This window comes from Sciurus carolinensis, chromosome 13 (genome assembly GCF_902686445.1).
Source record: "Sciurus carolinensis chromosome 13, mSciCar1.2, whole genome shotgun sequence".
NCBI lineage: Eukaryota > Metazoa > Chordata > Mammalia > Rodentia > Sciuridae > Sciurus > Sciurus carolinensis.
Window position 1 is genome coordinate 8,492,187 of NC_062225.1, and position 19,361 is coordinate 8,511,547.

The 19,361-nt window shown below is 45.9% G+C and overlaps 1 protein-coding gene across 2 annotated transcripts in view; it reads right to left on the bottom strand.

Annotated features, from left to right (window-relative positions):
• Positions 1-2,534: 2,534 nt before the first annotated feature.
• Lonrf2 (LON peptidase N-terminal domain and ring finger 2) overlaps positions 2,535-19,361 on the bottom strand; it is a 49,188-nt gene continuing 32,361 nt past the window's right edge. The window contains exons 11-13 of one of the 2 annotated variants that reach the window (XM_047522089.1): positions 18,159-18,308; positions 15,370-15,511; positions 2,535-4,870 (exon numbers count right to left, since the gene is read on the bottom strand). In XM_047522089.1, coding sequence (XP_047378045.1) covers positions 4,695-4,870; positions 15,370-15,511; positions 18,159-18,308 — 468 coding nt within the window. In that variant the 3' untranslated portion in view covers positions 2,535-4,694. Of the gene's footprint in view, positions 15,512-18,158; positions 18,309-19,361 lie in introns of both variants that reach the window. The other variant, XM_047522090.1, reaches the window with a different exon arrangement.

Genomic DNA, 19,361 nt, shown 5'->3' on the forward strand with positions numbered 1-19,361 from the left:
AGGCCCCTGCAGCACCAGGAGCCAGAAGAGAGGAGATTCTTCCCGGAGCCGCCAGAGAAACCAAGGCTCCGCAGATCCTTGACCTGAGGCTTCTACCTTCCAGACGGTGACGGGATGATTTCTACTGCTTCAAGTCAACAAATTTCTGTTAATTTCCTCCAGCAGCCCCAGAAAGCAAATTCCACATCCCAGACGCTGAGTGGACATAATGGCTAGTCATTCTGCCCTATTATTTGACGGCGATTATTTATTAAGGAACATTTACAACACTGTAAGTTTTATTTACTCCAAATATCACATTAGATATACAATTCCCATGAAGTAAAAGGAACAGTACAAGGATACAATGAAGTAAGCACGCTACATTTAAATTTGGCCTCACTTAAGCAACAACAGCTGCTAGGTATTGTTATAACATCTTTAAACCCTGACTTAAACTTAGGAAATCAAAGGCCAGATCAATCATCCATATTAGATGAACATGACAACACACTGCCTATCTCTAAACAGATAAAATCATGGTTTTGAAGTTCATCTACATTGACTTATTTATTCAAATCTGCTCTAATAGGAAAAAAAAAAAAGTCAAATTCTTAATTGGTAAAATAATTTCACAACTACAAAATTAACTTGCTAACGACGCCATCCTCCACCAGCATGAGGGCAGTATAGGCATATACAGCTTTCCAGCCTCTGAATTGTGTTTTCCAGAGTTCAGTGGAAAATGGTGGAGGCTGGGTAAAGCGGTTTGAGAGACGGATTGGTCACTGATCAAACTACCCACAGTACAAAATTTAACAGAACCATTGAAGGTAAAGCAACAGGGTCAATGATGAAGGCCCCAAGGCAGTTTGCAAAATCATCACTGGACACCCAAACAAGGCAAGTATCACAAGGTGATACTCATGTTGCAAACTCCATCTTCCTTAAGGGTCACGTCTACTAATGCAGCCTCAGACAGCAAACTTCCTCAGGGTTCCCTGTTATTACTCAGATCCAATCTCCCTCCCTGGGGGGCTGTCATAATGCGGGGACCCTCCCATGACTGTCCTGGACCCTGCCTGCTCTGATGACTGACAGCTGGCTCTTGCTGCAGGACTGCAGGCAGGCGTTTTTGCTGATGAGCTTCTGTAGATACAATGTGGTCTGCCTGCAGACTCAGGCCCAGCCCTGGTAAAATGAATTAAACTTGCCCTAAACCAGCCTCTGATGTGGGTGATAAAATGGGACCAAGGGTAGCCTTTCAGTATGTGGTAAACTGTAACCTAGCTTGATGCACGGACAAGATGCAACCTACCCTGGAAGTACACCTCGGTAACCAGGCAACGGCCGGAGCCAGTCACGGTGGATGAAGCCCCAGGTCATCCCAGGCTGGAGGCTGCCACATCAGTCAGGTGCTAGACATCGATGGTTACGACAGTGCTGCTCTGAGATTATACTGCCGAGTGACATCGTCACTGTCTCAGTTTGTCTAAGTATGCTATATGTTGTTCACAGGAAGACAAAATTACCTAACCCAGAATACAGTATCCCAGAATGTAGCCCCAGAAACGTCAGGTGACTGGACACCCAAACAAGGCAAGTGCTGAACTGCACCCATCTGGAGATCCCTGCAGCCATTTCCTGCTTTTCTGGTGGTAAATAGGCATGTTGGGGGTGCGGGGAGGGAGACCTTCTGAATCATCCTGGGTCTGGAAGGCTGCTTGGCTCTAGAACTTACTTCTTGGTCAAATAAGCGGTTACATTTAATTCCTATCAGTTTTTTCTTTACAGATTGGTGTAGTTGCGGAGATCAAAAGTAAAACTTCTGGCACCCCCAGCTATCTGGCAACTAAAGGGGGAGACCTGCCAGGGCCCATGGAACCCAGCCACCCAGCCACCTGCCCCACAGCTCCGGGCCAGTTTCCTCCTTGGATCTTGAAAGCCACTCACTTTACATTCTGAGCTCTCCAAATTTACCTACGCAATTGATTTCCTCCCTTCCTTTCTGAATATTTGCTGAACTGGACTCAGGAGGCCTTGGGGGTCTGACGAGGTTAGACGTGAGCTACAGGACTGGATAGGGTGGGGCACAGAGGAAGGGATTTTTACAAATCTTTTTTTAGTTGTAAATGGACACAATACCTTTATTTTATTTATTTTTATGTGGTGCTGAGGATCAAACCCAGTGCCTCACGCGTGCTAGGTGAGCGCTCTACCACGAAGGCACACCCCTGCCCTGGAAGCAATTCTTGGATTTTGCTGGTTTCGATTCTGGATAATGGACTCATCACAATCTCAAGAGTCTAGGACTCCACCTTCTGGGACTCTAGCGAGGCTCCTGTGTCAGAATTATGGGCATGCGCAGGCAGTGCTGGAAAAACGGGTTAGCCTATCTAGGAAAACAGCGGCCACATTCTGCAAGGTTCCATGTGAACAAAATTGTTTACTTAGAACACATGTTAGAAAAACAAGGAAGAAAACCACCCGAAACAGTGGAATGTATTCTTTAACTGGTATGTAAAAGCATCTAAAAGGCTAAATGAGTTAAAAAAAAAAAAAAAAAAAAAAAGCCTCCTTAAAAGATTCTTTGACAGAAGCAAATGAAGAGCTTCAGCCACAGCAGAACAAGGACTGGATGAAAAGGGACTGAACTTTGAACAAAGCCGGTCAGTTACTCTTCACTATCGGTCTCTGCCCAAATACCGAGTCCACTACTCCACCAACCCCTTTAACGCCCACTTGCCCTTTCCCCTGGAGGATAATAAAGAGAAATTTAAACAGATGCCTCATACAGCGAGACCTGCTGGCCAGACCCGCCTGTCCGAACGGCTTTGACTCCACGGTCTCAGGCAGAGCTTAGAGCCAGCCACTTAAGAGACTTTCCAAGTCCAAAAGAAGATCCTCAAAAACCTACCAAGGAATTTAAGACCTTGTTATGAGCTTAGGACTCAAGTCTTTATGACCTTACCAATCTGTTCACATACTGAGACCTGGTGAAGCTTAAAAATGGATGACAGAAGCAAAAATGAAAGGAAGCTGAGAAGAATATTAAAGACCCTTCAAGGAACAGACCAAGAGGTGCTAGGGAAATGACTGAAAGAGCTTTAAAGTCAATCCCTGAAGTTTTCCCACAGAAAACTGGTTGCTCCATTATACAATCTGGTAGGAAAAAAGGATGAATCAGTTTCAGGTTAGAGGTTACCCAGTAACACTGTAAAGCATCCTAGGCTCAAAATTCAAGGAACATTTCTTGCAGGGACCAAAAGGCATTGACTGCTTTATTTATAAACGGACTCAGTCATGAACGTGGCAGTTTAGTTATGGAACAGAAGGCCGGGCATGGTGGTGCATGCTTGTACTGCCAGCTGCTCAGCAGGCTGAGGCAAGAGGATCACCAGAGCCCAAGCATTTGAGGCTGGCCTGGGTGACACAGTAGACCCCAATCTTTAAAAGAAAAGAAAAAGAACTGAGGGTGAACCACCCTGAGCATGTGAGGACCTAAACACCCACAGGCTCACAAACATACAAACTCATGTCTCTCCAACTTCGACAACCCATACCCAACTGGCTTCCCCGTCCTTATTTTAAATCTAGAATGAGGAATTCTGTATCCCTAAGTTGTCTGCCTCTATTGCAAACGAGCAGGACTCTGGGGGAAAACCTGTCCACTTTTATGTCGACCGAACAATAAACCTCTCTGTCTTGGGGGCCAGACTGTTTTCCCATTAGAGGGAACCCACAAGAAAATAATCAACAATGATGGTTCTCTAAAGGATTTTCCAGTAAAATGTTCCCTGTAATTACTCTGACTAAACAAGAAGGAAAAAATAAATAGGGACTCCAGAGCCATTTAATCTAACAAAAGTCAACAAACCCCTTGGAGTAAAAAGGTCATTTCTGTAGTGGGGTTTCAACTCAGTACAAGAGGGCCCACAGCTGACCCTGTCTAATTGACAATGGGGCCTCTTTAGATTAAAAAAAAAAGTACAACCGTTCCTGTTATTGTGTAAGGCTGACTCGGTGAACTTGCTGGGGCCAGACTGAACTCTATAAACTAAAGGGACACTTAACGTTCTCTTGGGAGGGAGAAAGAATCTTAGGAGTTAGTTTGCCAGTGCCCCTGAACTAGAACCGCCCAGCTCCCTAGAGGCAGAACTTGATTTGGTTGGAGCTCAGGCCTGCAGTACCCTTCATCTTTCTAAAAGGCCTCAATGTTTACGGGCTTCTTCTTCTGCTACTGGGAGGATTGAAAGTATGGTGCCTATAAAAATCCAAGTAGGTCATTCTAAACCTTCACCTTAGTCGCCCCCAGATCGAATGGAACTCATCAACTGCAGAAGGCTGCATTAAACAGGGACATAGCATTCTGCCTCCGGTCCTGGTAATCTCCACTCCTACCGGTGAAGAAAGCAAAAGGATGAGGTTGGGCATGTGTTCAAGACCTGTGAGCAATTAATAAGAAGATGACATCCAGGTTTCCTGCAGTTCCAAATGCTCGTATCTTTCTGTTTGAAGTGCCCACTGATTCAAAGTGGTGGACATATCTTTGTTCAGTTTTCTTCCGCGTTCCAGCTGAGAAGAAGTCAGCACGTGCTGGCCTCTACTGGAAAAGGCAACAGCACGCCTGGACTGTGCAGGCACAGGGATCCACTTACGTTTCCCAGGCACTGCAACAGGACATGGTGGCCCTGCCATTTCCCCCGATTCCGCCCTCACTCAGTATGCTGACGACCAGCTGCGAGGCTCTCCCCCCAACGAGAGCTCTGAAGCGGACTCGACTTACCTCTTCCAGCAACGTGCCCATGAATGCCACAGGTCTCAGTGGAAAAGCGTGCGTACCCAAGGCAGCTGGGCCATGACCTGATGGCCGAAAAAAGACTTCTTCCTCCTGAGAGAGGAAGAACAATGCAAACTTTCCCCAGCCTACCATGAAAAGATAGGTGAGAGGTTTTACACTCCAGAATCTGGGTTCCATCTATTTTTCCCTGGTAACCTCACCGTTGCAGGAACTTCATGCAGAAACCTGACCTTGGAAAGACAGGTGTGAGCAGCTTTTAACCAAGTGAAACGGGTCTTACAACAGACCCCAGCTGTAAGACTTCCAGATCTCACTAGACATTTCAGATGATTCATTCCTGAGCATACCAACCAGGCATCAGGAGTTCTTACACAAGAGCATGGAGGACAGCAGCGCCCGCTCTACACTGTAGTGTACAACTGGGTCTGGTTGCTAAGAGACAGCCTGTCTGAAAGCAGCAGTCAAACTGGCAGAGGCTCATCTGAGTTAGTTTCGGGGAATGAGCTTTCCTTGCAGGTTCTGAATTCCAGCCCAACCAGCACCCTTCAATAAGCAGACTAATGTCTTAGGAACTTCTTTCGTCTCCTCTTTTCATTTTCATCTAAAACGCTGGAGCTAACTTAACTGGCTACCTGGTTATGTTTGCCAGGCGGTGGCGAGGACTGACTGTGAGTGCAATAGCCAATTTAATCAGTGACCCCTGTGCTGATCTGCAGGCTTCGCCACTGGATAACCCAGAGTGGACAGTTTAGAGACGGATCTTGGGCCAGAATTCAGAAGGGAACAATGAGGTCAGCTGTGCTGTTCCGACGCAGGGCCCACCAGTCGAGAAGGGAATCTTCCCCCGTTTGAGCTGGCTCAGCCCAGCGGTTTATGCTCTCACCCAAGCCTGCTCTCTGGCTACAGACGATCACATGCATTTATGCAGACAGCAGATGTGCTGCTGGAGGGGCTTATGATTTTGGTGTACTGTGGGAACAGAGGGTTTCTCACTCTGAGAACCCCATAAACGTGGAAAACGAACTCCTTTCTGCTCTCCTGTTGCCATGGCTGAGATCAGAGCCCTTACACAGGAAACGGAACCCAGTGTCAAGGGAGCGCCCAGCACATCTCTCGGCCAAGTCAGTTGGTACTAAAAGAGTTAAGATGTGCAGTTTGAAAGAACTTATTAGGGCTGGCCCAAGTCGACCTCCCTAGGGTGATCTAGTCAATAAAACTGAGGTGCGCTTGATTCAAGAAAACACTATCGGCTCATGGAGGGTCTGGACAGCTGCCTGGTCCCCAAGCCTTTGAGGCCACCACTGCTAAAAGCTGCATTCTATACCTTGCCATGAAAAGGCAAGCTAATCCATTCTGTGAAAGATACATTGGTGAGGTTAGGATGGGAATTTGGTGATACAGAAAGGAAAGGACAGAATGAGTCTCAAAGAAAAGCACCTTCTGAGCCTTTAGAAGGCAGGAACTCCCAGGAACCTGACATGCAAAACAACCCTTCCTGAGTCACCTGGCCTGAGGGGCCCCTCCACCACCACCCGGCCCTGCCTGTGCAAAGTCACGGGAGGGCACTCAGCAGCTAACAGAACTGGCACCAGACTCTGTAACTCCGCCCTGGCTCCACCTCTGGTCCAGCCCCTTGCATCCACCCCTCTATCAACCTTAACAGCCCACACCAAGGGGCTGCTGTTGGTCCCTCGGAGACCCACACTCTCCCCTGATCCTGTCTGACTGGCATGTGCTAAAGTTCTTTTCTGTCATGTAAGTTAAGGACCCCACTTATCCTGGCTCAAGGTCCCCTTCAGACCTCTGGTGACAGGGTGACTATTCTAAAGTTGCTAGAATGGGTTTATAATTCACATTTGCTTTGCCAAGCCCATAATCCTGGGAAGACGACAAAAACTTCAGGTGGTACATTTCCAGCATCCAATGGACCATCAGGACGTTCACAGGTGGGCTTCACCCCCCCACGGGGCATAGATATGTACTTGTGACTGTTTCTGTTTTGTGGCTAGGGACACGTTTTCCCACATAGAAACACTGGTGCCACAACAGTGGGCTAGGAAATTTTGAGAAAATATCTCCTTTATGGGGCATCCCAGGAGAAATCATCTCCAGGGATAGAAAAACCCACTGTAATGGGCAAATTAATAAGTGACTGAGTAAGGTGCTGTCAACTCAATTGCCATTGTCCCTGTAGCCCCCAGTCTTCTGGAAAATTTATAAGACTAGCGGCATCTTGAAATTCAAGTTGGCAAAGTCAACTGAACTAGCTGACCTGCCTTGGCCAAAGCTATTTCCATTGGCTTTCATGGCAATCGGGTCAGAGTCTGACCCTTATGAAATAGCTACTGGAAGGCCTCAGGCCCTTATCAATAGAGCCTCAAAGAGTCATCAGGTCAAAGGAGCTTTTCATGATCATTAGCTGATGACAAGTAGACCTCTCCCAAGTTAAAACCTGGAAACCAGACCTTCCGGAAATGACGCGGACACTTCCCTTCAACCTCACAGGAAGGGATCCTACCAAGTTCTCCCCGGCTATGCTCAAGCAAAGCTTCAGGGCCTCAAATCCTTGGCCCATGTCTCACAATTTAAAAGGGCCTCTCCAGACTCTGGGAACTGCACACCTGGTGGAGATTTTTAAAGGTAAAGCTCATCAGGGAATTTCTTCCCTAAAACCAGAGCATCTTAAGATGTGGACAGCTTCCCAAGATCCTGGATCACACTTCTTTTTAACAATAAAGGCCTTATCGCTTCTCCTTCTTCTATTTCTGGTGAATTACTCCCCTCCCCCTCTCCCCCAACAGAGAAAGAATCACAGAACAATAATCTGTCTGTCAATGGCTACAGCAAAGGCTTGTGCTTCACCAAGAAACCAGCACAAGGGCAGGGGTGTGGCCAAGTGGCAGAGCGCTTGCTTACATGCAGGAGGCCTGGATCTGCCCCCCAGCACTGCGAAGAATAAATAAATAAATAAATAAAGACAAAGCAAAGCGTGGTTGTTGAAATTGTGGGCTAATGCCAACAAGATGTGCAAACTCTTTCATTAACGCCAGTACCTCTTCACGCACGCAATGAGAAATACCCTGAAACACAAAGGAAGAGCGGAAGCTGACCCTGGATATTTTAAACATCACTACTTGCTTCCTAGGCTCACGAGAAGTAGCGCTCTGACCTCTCCAACCGATAGCCTGGCTGCTGCTCCGTATGGAAATCCTGTCCGGGGGAGGCCTACGCGAGGCATACCGCGCTCCAGGAAGCACGTCCTAGGAGCCGTCTGCGTGGGCAGGGGTGAGTGCTTATATAAGGGCACCAAGCGGGACCCTTGCCAACAGGAATGGTTTATGTGTCCTTACGAGAGGCGAAACAGGAAGCACTAAGAGCAACTTTTCCAGGATACCTGGAATAGGAGCTCTGCAGACTTACAGGTGAGCAAAGTATTGACTTACCTTCCAACACTGTCAGATGGCCCTCAGTTCAGCTCTTGAGGGTCTCTGTGAGTGCGGAGACTCATTTATTCGGTCCTGCCTGTTCACCGATTTGATTTTTGCTACTTGGCCTGGCTCCCTTCAGCCTTTTAACCAGTGTCTTGGCACTGTGTATTGTGTAACACGTAATCAAAAGTTTTAAATACCTGGATACAACTGTCCTTGCTAAATCAAATGGTCTCATTGCAGTCAGAATATCAAAATGTAAAACACAAAGTCAGGGTTGGGGACATAGCTCAGTTGATAGAGAGCTCACCTCGCAAGCACAAGGCCCTGGGTTCGATCCCCAGCACCACAAAAAAAAAAAAAAAAAAAAGTCATCTGACTCATGTGACATTATGAAATTTAAAACTCTGTACCAAGATCAGGTAGATTCATTATGACGGTTGCTGAAGACGGTGTCATGGCCCACACCTATGGTTTTGGTCAGTCTGAGAGGATGATCCAAAGGAGGAATTGTTAAAATTGAGCTGGTGTCCATTCCTGGGTGATAAAATCAGACCTGGGGCAGCCTCTGTAAAATGAACTACAGCCTAGCTTGATGTGCAAGCAAGCTGTACTCTATACCCCTGGTAACCAAGCAACTGAGCATCGGCCAATTATAACAGCCACTACCTCGGCCAATTCCAGGCTAAAGGCTCCCAAATGATGCCCAAATAAAGCAAATACGGAACTGTACCAATCTACAAGTCTCTGTATGACATTTCCTGTTTTTCTCACTATAAATACAGCTCTTCACCTTGGGGTGGGGCATTCTAAACCATTTTGGATCTGCAGTGTGGCCTGATTCTAGGACCTACTTCTTGCTCAAACTTGGTTAACTCATGGCTTTTCTCCTTTAATACCCTTCTGCAGAGAAAAACCTAGTCACCTGGAGTGTATAAACCTCAGTCCAGAAATGCTAGCGGGAGCTCGTACTCATCGTGCCCTTTCGCCATTTTTGTTTGACATCCAGGGGGTTTAACTAACTTGGAAGCAATGGCCCTGCCCAAGGCTGGTCCCTTCCTAGAGATGGGAAGGGTGGCCTGGGAGCATGCCTTCTGCAGGCAACTAACCAGTCCGCCTCCACTATCTGGTTCTTACACCCAAGGAGAAAATGCCCCAGGCCCTAATCACCTGGGGTCAGGTATCAGACAACTAGAGATCACCCCTGGAGCCAGAGCCAGGGCACAATGCAGTCGAACCGGTGCAGGCTGCTTCCCTTGCTCGGCCTTGTTTTTCCTGCAGAAAACAGTAAAGGGCCCACAAAGGGACAGGGGCTGTACTTTCTCCTCACTGCAGTTCTGCCTGAGTGCTTCCCCACGTGGCCTCCTGTTTCTAGAGGACATGGAACGGTAAGTTCCTCTTCCCATGGAGTTCCCCTCTCTGCACTGTCTTTCGGGCCACCTTTATAAAACTGGACGTGGGGCTGGGGACGAGGCTCAGTGGTGGACTGCTTGCCTAGCACGCAGTCCTAGCACACCCTCGGATGACTCAGGGCCAACATTCCCAACTGAGCTGAATGCACCAACTTTCTTCATTATTTGTCATTACTTCAGTAGTCTAATTCAGGGTCCTCTGGAAGCAGAAACACTACTAAAAGGCTGTTTTTCAGGAGTTAGCAGCTGAGAGGCGAAAGTCAAGGTGAAGTTAGGTGAGGAGTTGTACCGGCGAAAAGGCCTTCTCCTGGGAGTCAAAGGTCAGCGCTCAGAATGCAGTGCCCCTCCCCAGCAGACAGGAGGAGACAACACTCAGGATGCATCTTCTCCCTATATGGTGAGCGCACACAGCTCTCCCTCTGCATTCAGGCTGGCCCCCATGGGAATGAGATTCTGATGAGTCACAGTATCAGAACAGGGCCTTCAAGCAGAGTGCAGGGACAAAGCTCCCTCTGCTAACAAACGGGAGATGGGGACCTCCCTACCCGATCCTGTAGCCACAGCCAGGAAAAACCAACTTATGCTTTCAACAAAAAGGAGTCACTCACACTTATTATATTTTCTAGTTTGTTATTATCTCTCTTTCTCCTATCATTCACATTTCTTCTTTTTTACTTGACAGACTCTTTAGTGGTTTTGGATCTTAGATGTACCCTACAGGCCATGTGTTGAACTAGGTCGCCAGCCCTGTGGCTCTACTGGGAGGCAGTGGAACCTGTAGGAGGTGGGGCCTAATGGGAGGAAGTTAGGTCATTGGGGCGGTGTGTCCTTAGAAGGGATATTGGAGTGCTGGCTCCTTTCTCTTTGCTTCCTGGCCACCATGAGGTGAACAAATTCTTTCCACCAAACCCTTCTGCCATGATGTTCTGCCTTCCTAGAGGCCCAAGCAATGGGGTCAGGAGATCTCAGACTGAAACATCTGAAACCATGAGCCAAAATAAACTTTTCCTCCTTTAAGTTGATATTTCTCGGCTATTTCATCATAGTGATGGAAAATGAACTAACATAGCATCTAAATTTTAAAAAGTGATGTGTTCCCAAGTAATTTAAGTGGTGGGGAGAAAAAAGAAGAAACAGATGGGCACCTTGAAAAAGCAACTTCAAAATATAAATAATTCTATGTAATATAGCTAGGTCAAGTAATAGAGCGTTTTGATTCAAATAATTTTATGATCAAATAATAATATGTTTTGTGGTAATTCTACTCTCTATAAACTTTAATTGTTCCACAGTGATTTGAAAGACTTGATATATGTAATCATTGAGATACAATTTACCATGCTGGTGGTTTTGGAGTGAGATCATTTGAGGGAATAAAGGGACACACTTATGATTATGCAAACAGGATAACACTGTAGAATTTCACATGTGACCTGGTTGAAAATTATTGTGGCTCATGAAAAGAACCTTAATTTTTAAAATTTTTCATTTGGAACTTGAGGGACAATCCTAAATATCCATTTTGAAGATGGAGAAACACAGGGGACGGGATATGCTAAAAACATCACAGGCTTTCGAAAGATGGCCTTTTAGCATCTCAGCTGCATTTCAAAAACAGGCAGGTATGGAACTGAGTCAGTCCACTCGGGAACAAACGGAAAGACACCTAATAGAGGGCACTGTGTCTCGGGCAGAAAAGTGACTCCCCACACTGGCAGTTCTCCTTCCTGCTTTTATCCGGGGTAAGGAGAGCACTGGGGTTGGAATGCTTTCCATAAAATTAAACTGCAAAGTCCTCACTTTCAATGAGGGATGACATTACTTTCTGAGAAATCCTTAAAAATGATGTTTTCCTGATAGAAAAGTGGAGAAGGTTGGGGAGGAGGAAGCAGACTGTGTGTTCTGAGCTAGATTTGTAGCAAAATGGAGTTGGGTCTCCTTTTCACGTTGGTAGTGGACACTTCCTTCATACCGTGACCAGGGGACATGGTAACCTTGGTTCAACTTCCCGTACATGGTCACGCCAGGGCTGGGTAAGGGCCTGTCTACGCCTTCCAGGCACCGGTCCCACTCAGTGCCCTTTGGTTTCACAACACAGAAGCGCATGCTGCTCCCGTCTGCATCACCATCATTGTGCGGAGAACATTCTGAATGGGACGGTTCAGAAAGAGGCAGAGAGAATCAGGAAGACGTGAATGAATGGTTCTGATTCCATGCACTGTGTGAGTTACGACCTTTAACAAGTGAGCAAGAGACAGTGAAAGTTTCCAAAGGCTATAAAAAAACTCTCGAGCACACTCTCGGTTAGGAAGGCTGCCGGGGACCCTGTGATCATCCTGTGGTTACTTAGATACTTCCAAACGGAAACAGCAACGGTGACTCTTCAGACATGGTATTAAGGTGAGACAGAATAAGAGGGACCAAGGTTCCCCGAGGGGAATTTCTCGTGTGCCACTTCTTTTCACTACAGACACTGACACTGCCTGGGGCTGGTGGGAGCAGACAGACCCCAGTGGCTGGCTGCTGGGCGACAGCCATCATGCCCCTCCCTGCTGCAGCCACCACTGCCCTGGAGCACCACCAGGCAGAGACTGGGGTGAGACCGGGGCCACTGCTACTATCCCTGGGGCTCCTGAGCAGGATGGGCTGTAACTGACACCGACACTACTCCTGAGTGCCATCGTAAGTGTCAGTGGTCTTGGCCCTCAGAATGACAAGGGCTGTCCATCGGATGGCCTCTATTTGGCAGGCTGCATGCCTGTCATCATGACAGCAATTGAAGCCCCATCCGGCTGCTGCTGCTACTTGTGCATCCTGCAGCGGTCATGCAGCTGTTATGCTCACCATGGAAACTGCAAGAGCTGTCAATCAAGTGACTGCTTCTTTGGCAGTTCAATAGAGCTGTCGTGACAGCTATGGCTGCTCCAGAGGCCCTCAATGGCTCCAGGAAACTGCTTTGGTTGGGGTAGCCTCTTCAGATGTCCTTACTCTGGTCTTTGAGAAGCACCCCTCCCCCATGATAGCTGGGCCAGTATGCCTGTGCAGATTGGCATGACTGAAGAAAGTCTGTGGTTAGGTTAGTAGGCAGGAGACTGTGGGCATATGTGGCCTCACCCCTTATTTTGGCTATATAAGCAGCACTTCTCTCAGTCTTGTCAGGCCAGTCTGGGACTTCCATTCTGCATTCTGTCCCCTGTGCTGCAGCATAGGTCCTAATGAAGCCTTGTTCAGATGGTTTTATTGCCTACTAGTGATTTCTATCTTAGGTAGAGTGGACTGAGCTGGTTGCTATAAAAGCTGGTAACAAGGGCTGCTGGCCCTGATAATGCCTTGCAGCCAGAAGGCTGCTGAAGAGCTCCAGACAATGGGTGAGAGCACAGACCCATGGGAGACTTGGGAGTTACTAACTCCATGCTGGAAGAATTGCTGGGAGCTGTTAGCTCCAGCAACTAGAAGAGCTCCAGAGAGCTGCTGGGAGCTGCTACCTCTGCCTGCTGAGGAGCTGCCAGGAATGGCTGGAAGAGCTGTTAATGCCAGCTGCTGGGAACCATGGGCACTCAGGGAATAGGGCTACTTTGAGAGCTGAGAGCCACAGGCACTCAAAGCTCAGCACTCTAACACTAAAAGCTAAGAGTCACTGGCATTCAAAGCCTGGAGCTGTTAACACTGAGAGCACAGGTTCCTCGGCACCTGGAGGCTGCAGCTGCTAGCACTGAGGGAGCTGCACTTTGCCTTTTTCCAATTCCCATCTGAATTGAGCAAAAGAATCCTCTAACTGCTAACAAAGGTATGAATTTTTTTTCAAAAAGAGACAGACAGGGCTAGGGCTACAGCTCAGCTGGTAGACTGTTCACTTCACATGCACAAGGCCCTGGGTTCAATCCCCAGCACGAAAAAAAAAAAAAAAAAAAAAAAAAGAGAGAGAGAGAGACAGACAATGGTTGATACCTATTAATTTTCATGAATCGCTTCTACTGAAGGCTTTCTGGCATATGAGTTAGTTTTGTGTTCTTTTAAGTGTTCAGATTAGGTCAGCATGCCTTAGAAATGTGACTACAATTGTGAATGCATGAATTAATACAATCTCCTAGAAGTCCAAACTGCCTTTAAGCCCCATTCAAAATGAGATGTGAGATTCAGAATAAGCATTTGAAACACTGGGTCAGTGAATACTTTCTCCTTATAATTAAGTTGCATAAGTACAGTACTGTCTAACTCCCACGATGAAGCAATTTTAGTTACTGAAAAGTCATACAATAAAAAATTAATATGATTATAATGTCCTTCTAGTAAAATGCATGATGAAGTGATAAGTCATCAAGATTTCCATAATTATGAAATTTTTTAAAACTAAAAAACTCAAACACTCTGAATGAATAAGGTAAAACTTGTAGTTGCGGTTTACTCCATAGTTCTCAGCATCCTAATTTAGTTAATGACATCTGCCTCACACACTAAGCAGCTGGTTATCTCTACCAGCTAGTTAGAACAGTGGGAGCATCTGAGTACCTCAGGTTCAAAGAATTTTTTCAGCCAATATCACTAACATGCATTAACCAAATTATACCTATTGTTCTTTGACAGATAATGTTTGGTCTGATAAACATAAAACTGATATAACGAAAATTTTAGGTTGATGTTGGAGAAAAATTTGCTGAACACTTATACCCCATGCCAGTCTCTCCTTCCTTGTATATTCTGGTTTATTTCCCTTGGACAGGCAGATGACCACATCATGGCAACTTTTTAACATCGTCATATAATAGTGGATGGATAGTAAACTGAAATTTACTGATAGGCCTAACCTGTAATGCAAATCCTAGTAGAAAAGAGGACTGTTTCCTAAATGCTTAGTATCCACTGAATCAGTGAGACAGGGTTATGCTTTCAAGGAGTTCTCTGACCTACTTTGGTGGTATCTTCGACATCCCAATACATACACAGTTTAAACTTACTTTTACTTACTGTTCATTGAGTGTGTATAAATATAGAGCCTCAAATTAACTAGATTATTACAGACTTTTCTATATCCGAGATACAGCATGTATTTTGACATTCATTTGACGGCAACATGCACTTTACAACACCTGGGATTACAGTAAGACGCAAAACACAGTTCTACCCAAAACTGCTAGCTCCTGGGGAAGGACTAATTTTGGCTACTGCACTGGACAATGGTTTGATTCCTTAATTTCACAGATAACTTCACAGGGACACACAAAGCCTAAGCGCATTTTTGGTTAGCCTGTGCTCTAGTGTCTGTTTCCGGAATAAAACACGATCCCCCCCCACACACCATCTAGTCACTGACCTATTCTGTTTCCATCTGGCAGAGCTAGATACTACTGAGGAACGGGTCCTCCCTTCTTGTGAAACCTAAGTCTCCTGTGAGTCGTACGTGGTGCTCTGTCTAATCAGTGAACTGCATTCCTGAAACACCTGCTTCAAAGAGACTTTCCTAGGTGGTTTTCCAACCACAGGTGCCATATAAATTTCAGGTTAACTTTGTAGTGGGTCAGATTCCACCAGGCACAGACTTGTTACCAGGGAGCAGGAGTCCGTGTTTGGCAGGAGTTCCATTATGCAACCTTATCGACAAGCATTTTACAAAGCTCAGTGGCAGGGATGGGTGCTCGTCCATGCCCAGCACTCTTAGAAGGACAGGGAATTCCAGAGACCTTAACGCAGAGAGAAAATCAATTATTTCTCTCCCTGTTGTTGACCACCTCCTGGCGACTATTCATCTTACGTGTGATGATGACTAATATTCTCCGAATGGCAAGCAGGCGCTCCTTCAGGGAGGTCATGCCGAGGATGGCCAGCTGGGCCTTGCGCTCCAGTGGCAGCACGGCCAGGATCCACCAGGACCAGGCAGGACCGCTAGGATTGCTCTGCAAAAGAAAAGAGGAAAAACACGAGATTGACGCCTAAAATACACGGACGCCTCTTCCCCAAGACAGTCTTTTGCTGAACCAACAAACGTGAGCAAAAATTAAATGCCACCTTCCACTGAGGGACTACATCACAATTCATTCATCGCCTCAACTGCACAGTTTAATGTCACACGCTCAAAGGTAGGGGAGCTCGTGAAGCAAAGAGCCCGCCAAGAGAAGGGTCTTCCATGGGGGGATTCCAGGGATTTGTTGCTCCTGTACTCCTGAGCACACCCCAGTCAGACGAGAAGACCATGATTTTGATCTCCACATTCCAGTGTCCAGTGGTGTTGTTTTGTAAGTTGTTTTTTTTTTTTTTTTTTGCGGTACTGGGGATGGAACTCAGGGCCTTGTGTTTGCGAGGCAAGCCCTGTACCAGCTGAGCTATCTCCCCAGCCCTGTTTTGTAAGTTTTAAGCATGCTGTACATAGCATAATATTATAAAGCCTACAAAAGTATAAGATTGAGGGCCAAAAGAAAATGGATTCCATTTATAAAGTTGATGTGGCAAATGTGTAATATGTATAAAACACTTATAATATGTAGACATGCTATTATATGTGGGAACTATCATGGATTTATACACATACACATATGTTGTGAATTTATATAAGCAAATTTATAAAAAATATATAAAAGTAAGTGTATGTATATGTACAAATACATATATACACCTATACCTATGTGTATACATGTGATTGCCTTTCTTTAACAAAATCAAACAGGTACTTCTGGATGGAGCTCTTGGCAAAAGCTGATCATAAACTCATTTCCAATATTCCTAATACCAGAACCAAGACATCCATGTGTCTGTTTCTAAGGTCTTGGATTTTCTTCTATTTCTACTCTAAAGATAGGCAAAATATCAACTGGGAATCAGGGAGGGTGGATTCTGGAGTGGTTTTAGCTTAGGGTCGGGCAGATTCCACTAAAGAATTAGGAATAACATTGTAGACAAAGCCCAAAGGGACACTTCAAGTCATTGTCAGGAAGACCCTGACCCACCCTTCTAAGGTGACTTCCAACACAGAGGATGGAAGGAATGACCTAAATGGATTCACATTCTTCTCCCCTGTCCTCACCTTACAACAAAAAATATTGAGTAGCATGCCTAATGGGAAGGAGAGCACATTAAAATATCTCCTACCTACTACCTGAAATCCTTCTGTACTGGCAGAATAACACCTTCCAAAGATGCCCACGCCCTAATTCCTAACACCGGTGAACACGGTACTTCACAGGGCAAAGGGGACTCTGAGGACATGATGCAGCTGAGGGTCTTAACGTGGGAGAGTCTCCTACTGGGCCCAATGCAATCACAAGGGGCCTCTCTGGACTGTGGTCAGAAGGAAGGTGAGACTATGGAAAAGTCGAAAGGATGGGACGTCACTGGCTGATGATGGAGGAGGGCAGCCATGAGCCAGGAGTGCCAGCAGACTCCGGAAGCTGGAAAATACAGGGAAACAGGTTCTCCCCCACCATCTCCAAAAAAGAACGCATCTGGTCATCATTTGGATCAGAGTCCTGTAAGACCCGTGTCAGGTTTCCGATGCGTACGACTGTGAGATGATACATCGATACTGCTTTTAAGCCACCACATGTGTGATATTCTGCCACAGCAGTAATAGAAAGCCTGTATGTCTACCAATTAGAGATTAATTTGGGTTAATAAGAAAAAGCCTTTGGGAGAAGAGTGACTCAGCGCCTCCTGGCGAGAGACTCTCCTCACTTTGCTTTCTGAATCCGAGCAAGAGCGCACAGTAGAAGGCGGGCTTAAATGCGGAGGGATGGTTGGGTAGGACCTAGAGGCAATTCTGGCATTTAGAGCTCTCTTCTGAGTTTGGAAAACACAGAACTCAGGCAGCGGGTAAAATGTAGAAACCCATCAAAGGACAAGAAAAAAGATATAAATAAATGGGGAAAGACAAAAGATAATTCCTCTTACACTGAACCTGCTGAGAGCGGGTCCTACATCCCCACCCACCACACACTTACGATAAGACAGAGAGATGCCCACGCAGACAGCAGAACCACATTCAGTCAGTCTCAATCCTACGTCCTCCCTGGTGGGCTCTCTCACTCAAATGAGGAGAAGTTCATCTGCACTCAGAAATACTACAATCCTCAGGCCCACTTACCGCTTAAAAAACCAGCTTCACCCAAAAAGCACTTTCAGGAAGCACCAGAGAAAGCTCAAGATGACTGGGTATCACGAAGGACATGGAAATCAGGCTCCCAAGTTAACCAGAATTACGGGGTTTTCTGTTTAGTCAGCACCTGCTTGACGAGGTTCAAGGACACACATGTGCAAAACACAGAGTGTTCATGCCAAAATGACAAAACTGCTGTTGAGATCTTACAGCACCGAGAGAGGTGATTTTTGTGAGAGGAGAAATTATCTTGTTAGAAAGCTTTTTTTTTTTCTTCTCCAAAACACACATGCTACCCACAAGAAGGGCTTTCTTGGGCTGTTAATAAGTGAACTGACTCATAAGCAGCGATAACGGGACATAGGGCACTGAGCTGCCACGTCTCCCGTCAGAGGGATGCGTCTGGCACATGACGGCAGGAAGCAAAGCCTTAGGAAGGAGGAAAGGAGATGCACCTGGGGCTCAGGCTCCTGGTCTGGCATTAACCCAAAATGACTTAAGATTTGTTCTTTCATGTGGTCCTGGAGAGAAGCGAACCAGGAAACAGACTGCTGGTAGACAGAGTCGTGAAGAGCAGCAAGTTCTTCGTACTCTGGACCTTCCACCTGGTGGAGGAAAAAAGAGAACCGTTCTGATGACTCATGTCATACGTGGACCTCCGCGCACCCACGACAGCTAGCGACCTGGGCCACATCCGCTGCGTGCATTTGTGGCATCTATTGTTTCAATAATTCACAATTATTCCATAAAAAGATATATTCTCAATAAAGAAATTTTACTTTTTTTTTTTTTGCCTAGTTGAGATCTACTGATTGCATGATTATTCCTCTCAAGACTCTTAACATAAGCTCAATTTCAGGTTATGAATAATTTTCAGTGGATGCATGCAATTATATACTTGAGATGTAATTTAACCATTCAGAGAAGATAGATTTTAGACGCTTTCAACTTTTTTATTTAACTTTAATTCATTTCTTAGTTTTAGATGGACACAATACTTTTATTTTATCTATTTTTATGTGGTGCTGAAGATTGAACCCAGTGCCTCACATGTGCCTCGGCGAGGACTCTATCACTGAGCCACAACCCCAGCCCCAACTTTTTTATTTTAAATATGAATATTCAAAAACAAATTTTTGTTGGCGGAGGTCGAGGGAGGTATTATTTCCTCAGGAGAATTTCCTGGAAACAGAATTACTAAGTGAAAGAATTTGACATTTAAAAAATTGTAGTCCATATCAGCAAACTATATTCCAAGAGGCAAATTAGGGTGACCCCTCATTCACGCATTAGCGAGGACTCAGCTAGAGCGCTTGGCTTCTGGTACCGATCACTGTCAGGTCCAGCGTCTTACAGTTCAGTTCTGCCTCCATCCTACTTAAGATGACCTGACAGAGTAAGGTCAGTGGACTGGGGATCCAGGGCCTGGGTTTAGACTGGTTTCACCACTGACTGACTTACACGTGTGAATTTTAAGCAGGCTCACGGCCTCATTAATATAGAGTTTTCTCATCTGCTAAATGGAAGTAAACCACGAAGGTCCTTTCTGGTTACAAAATTACGGTATCTATGAGAACTATAGTAGACTCAGGAATTAGACTCTAATTCATATAACCCTCCTGAATTTGATTTGTAAAATCAAATAATTTTATGTGTGG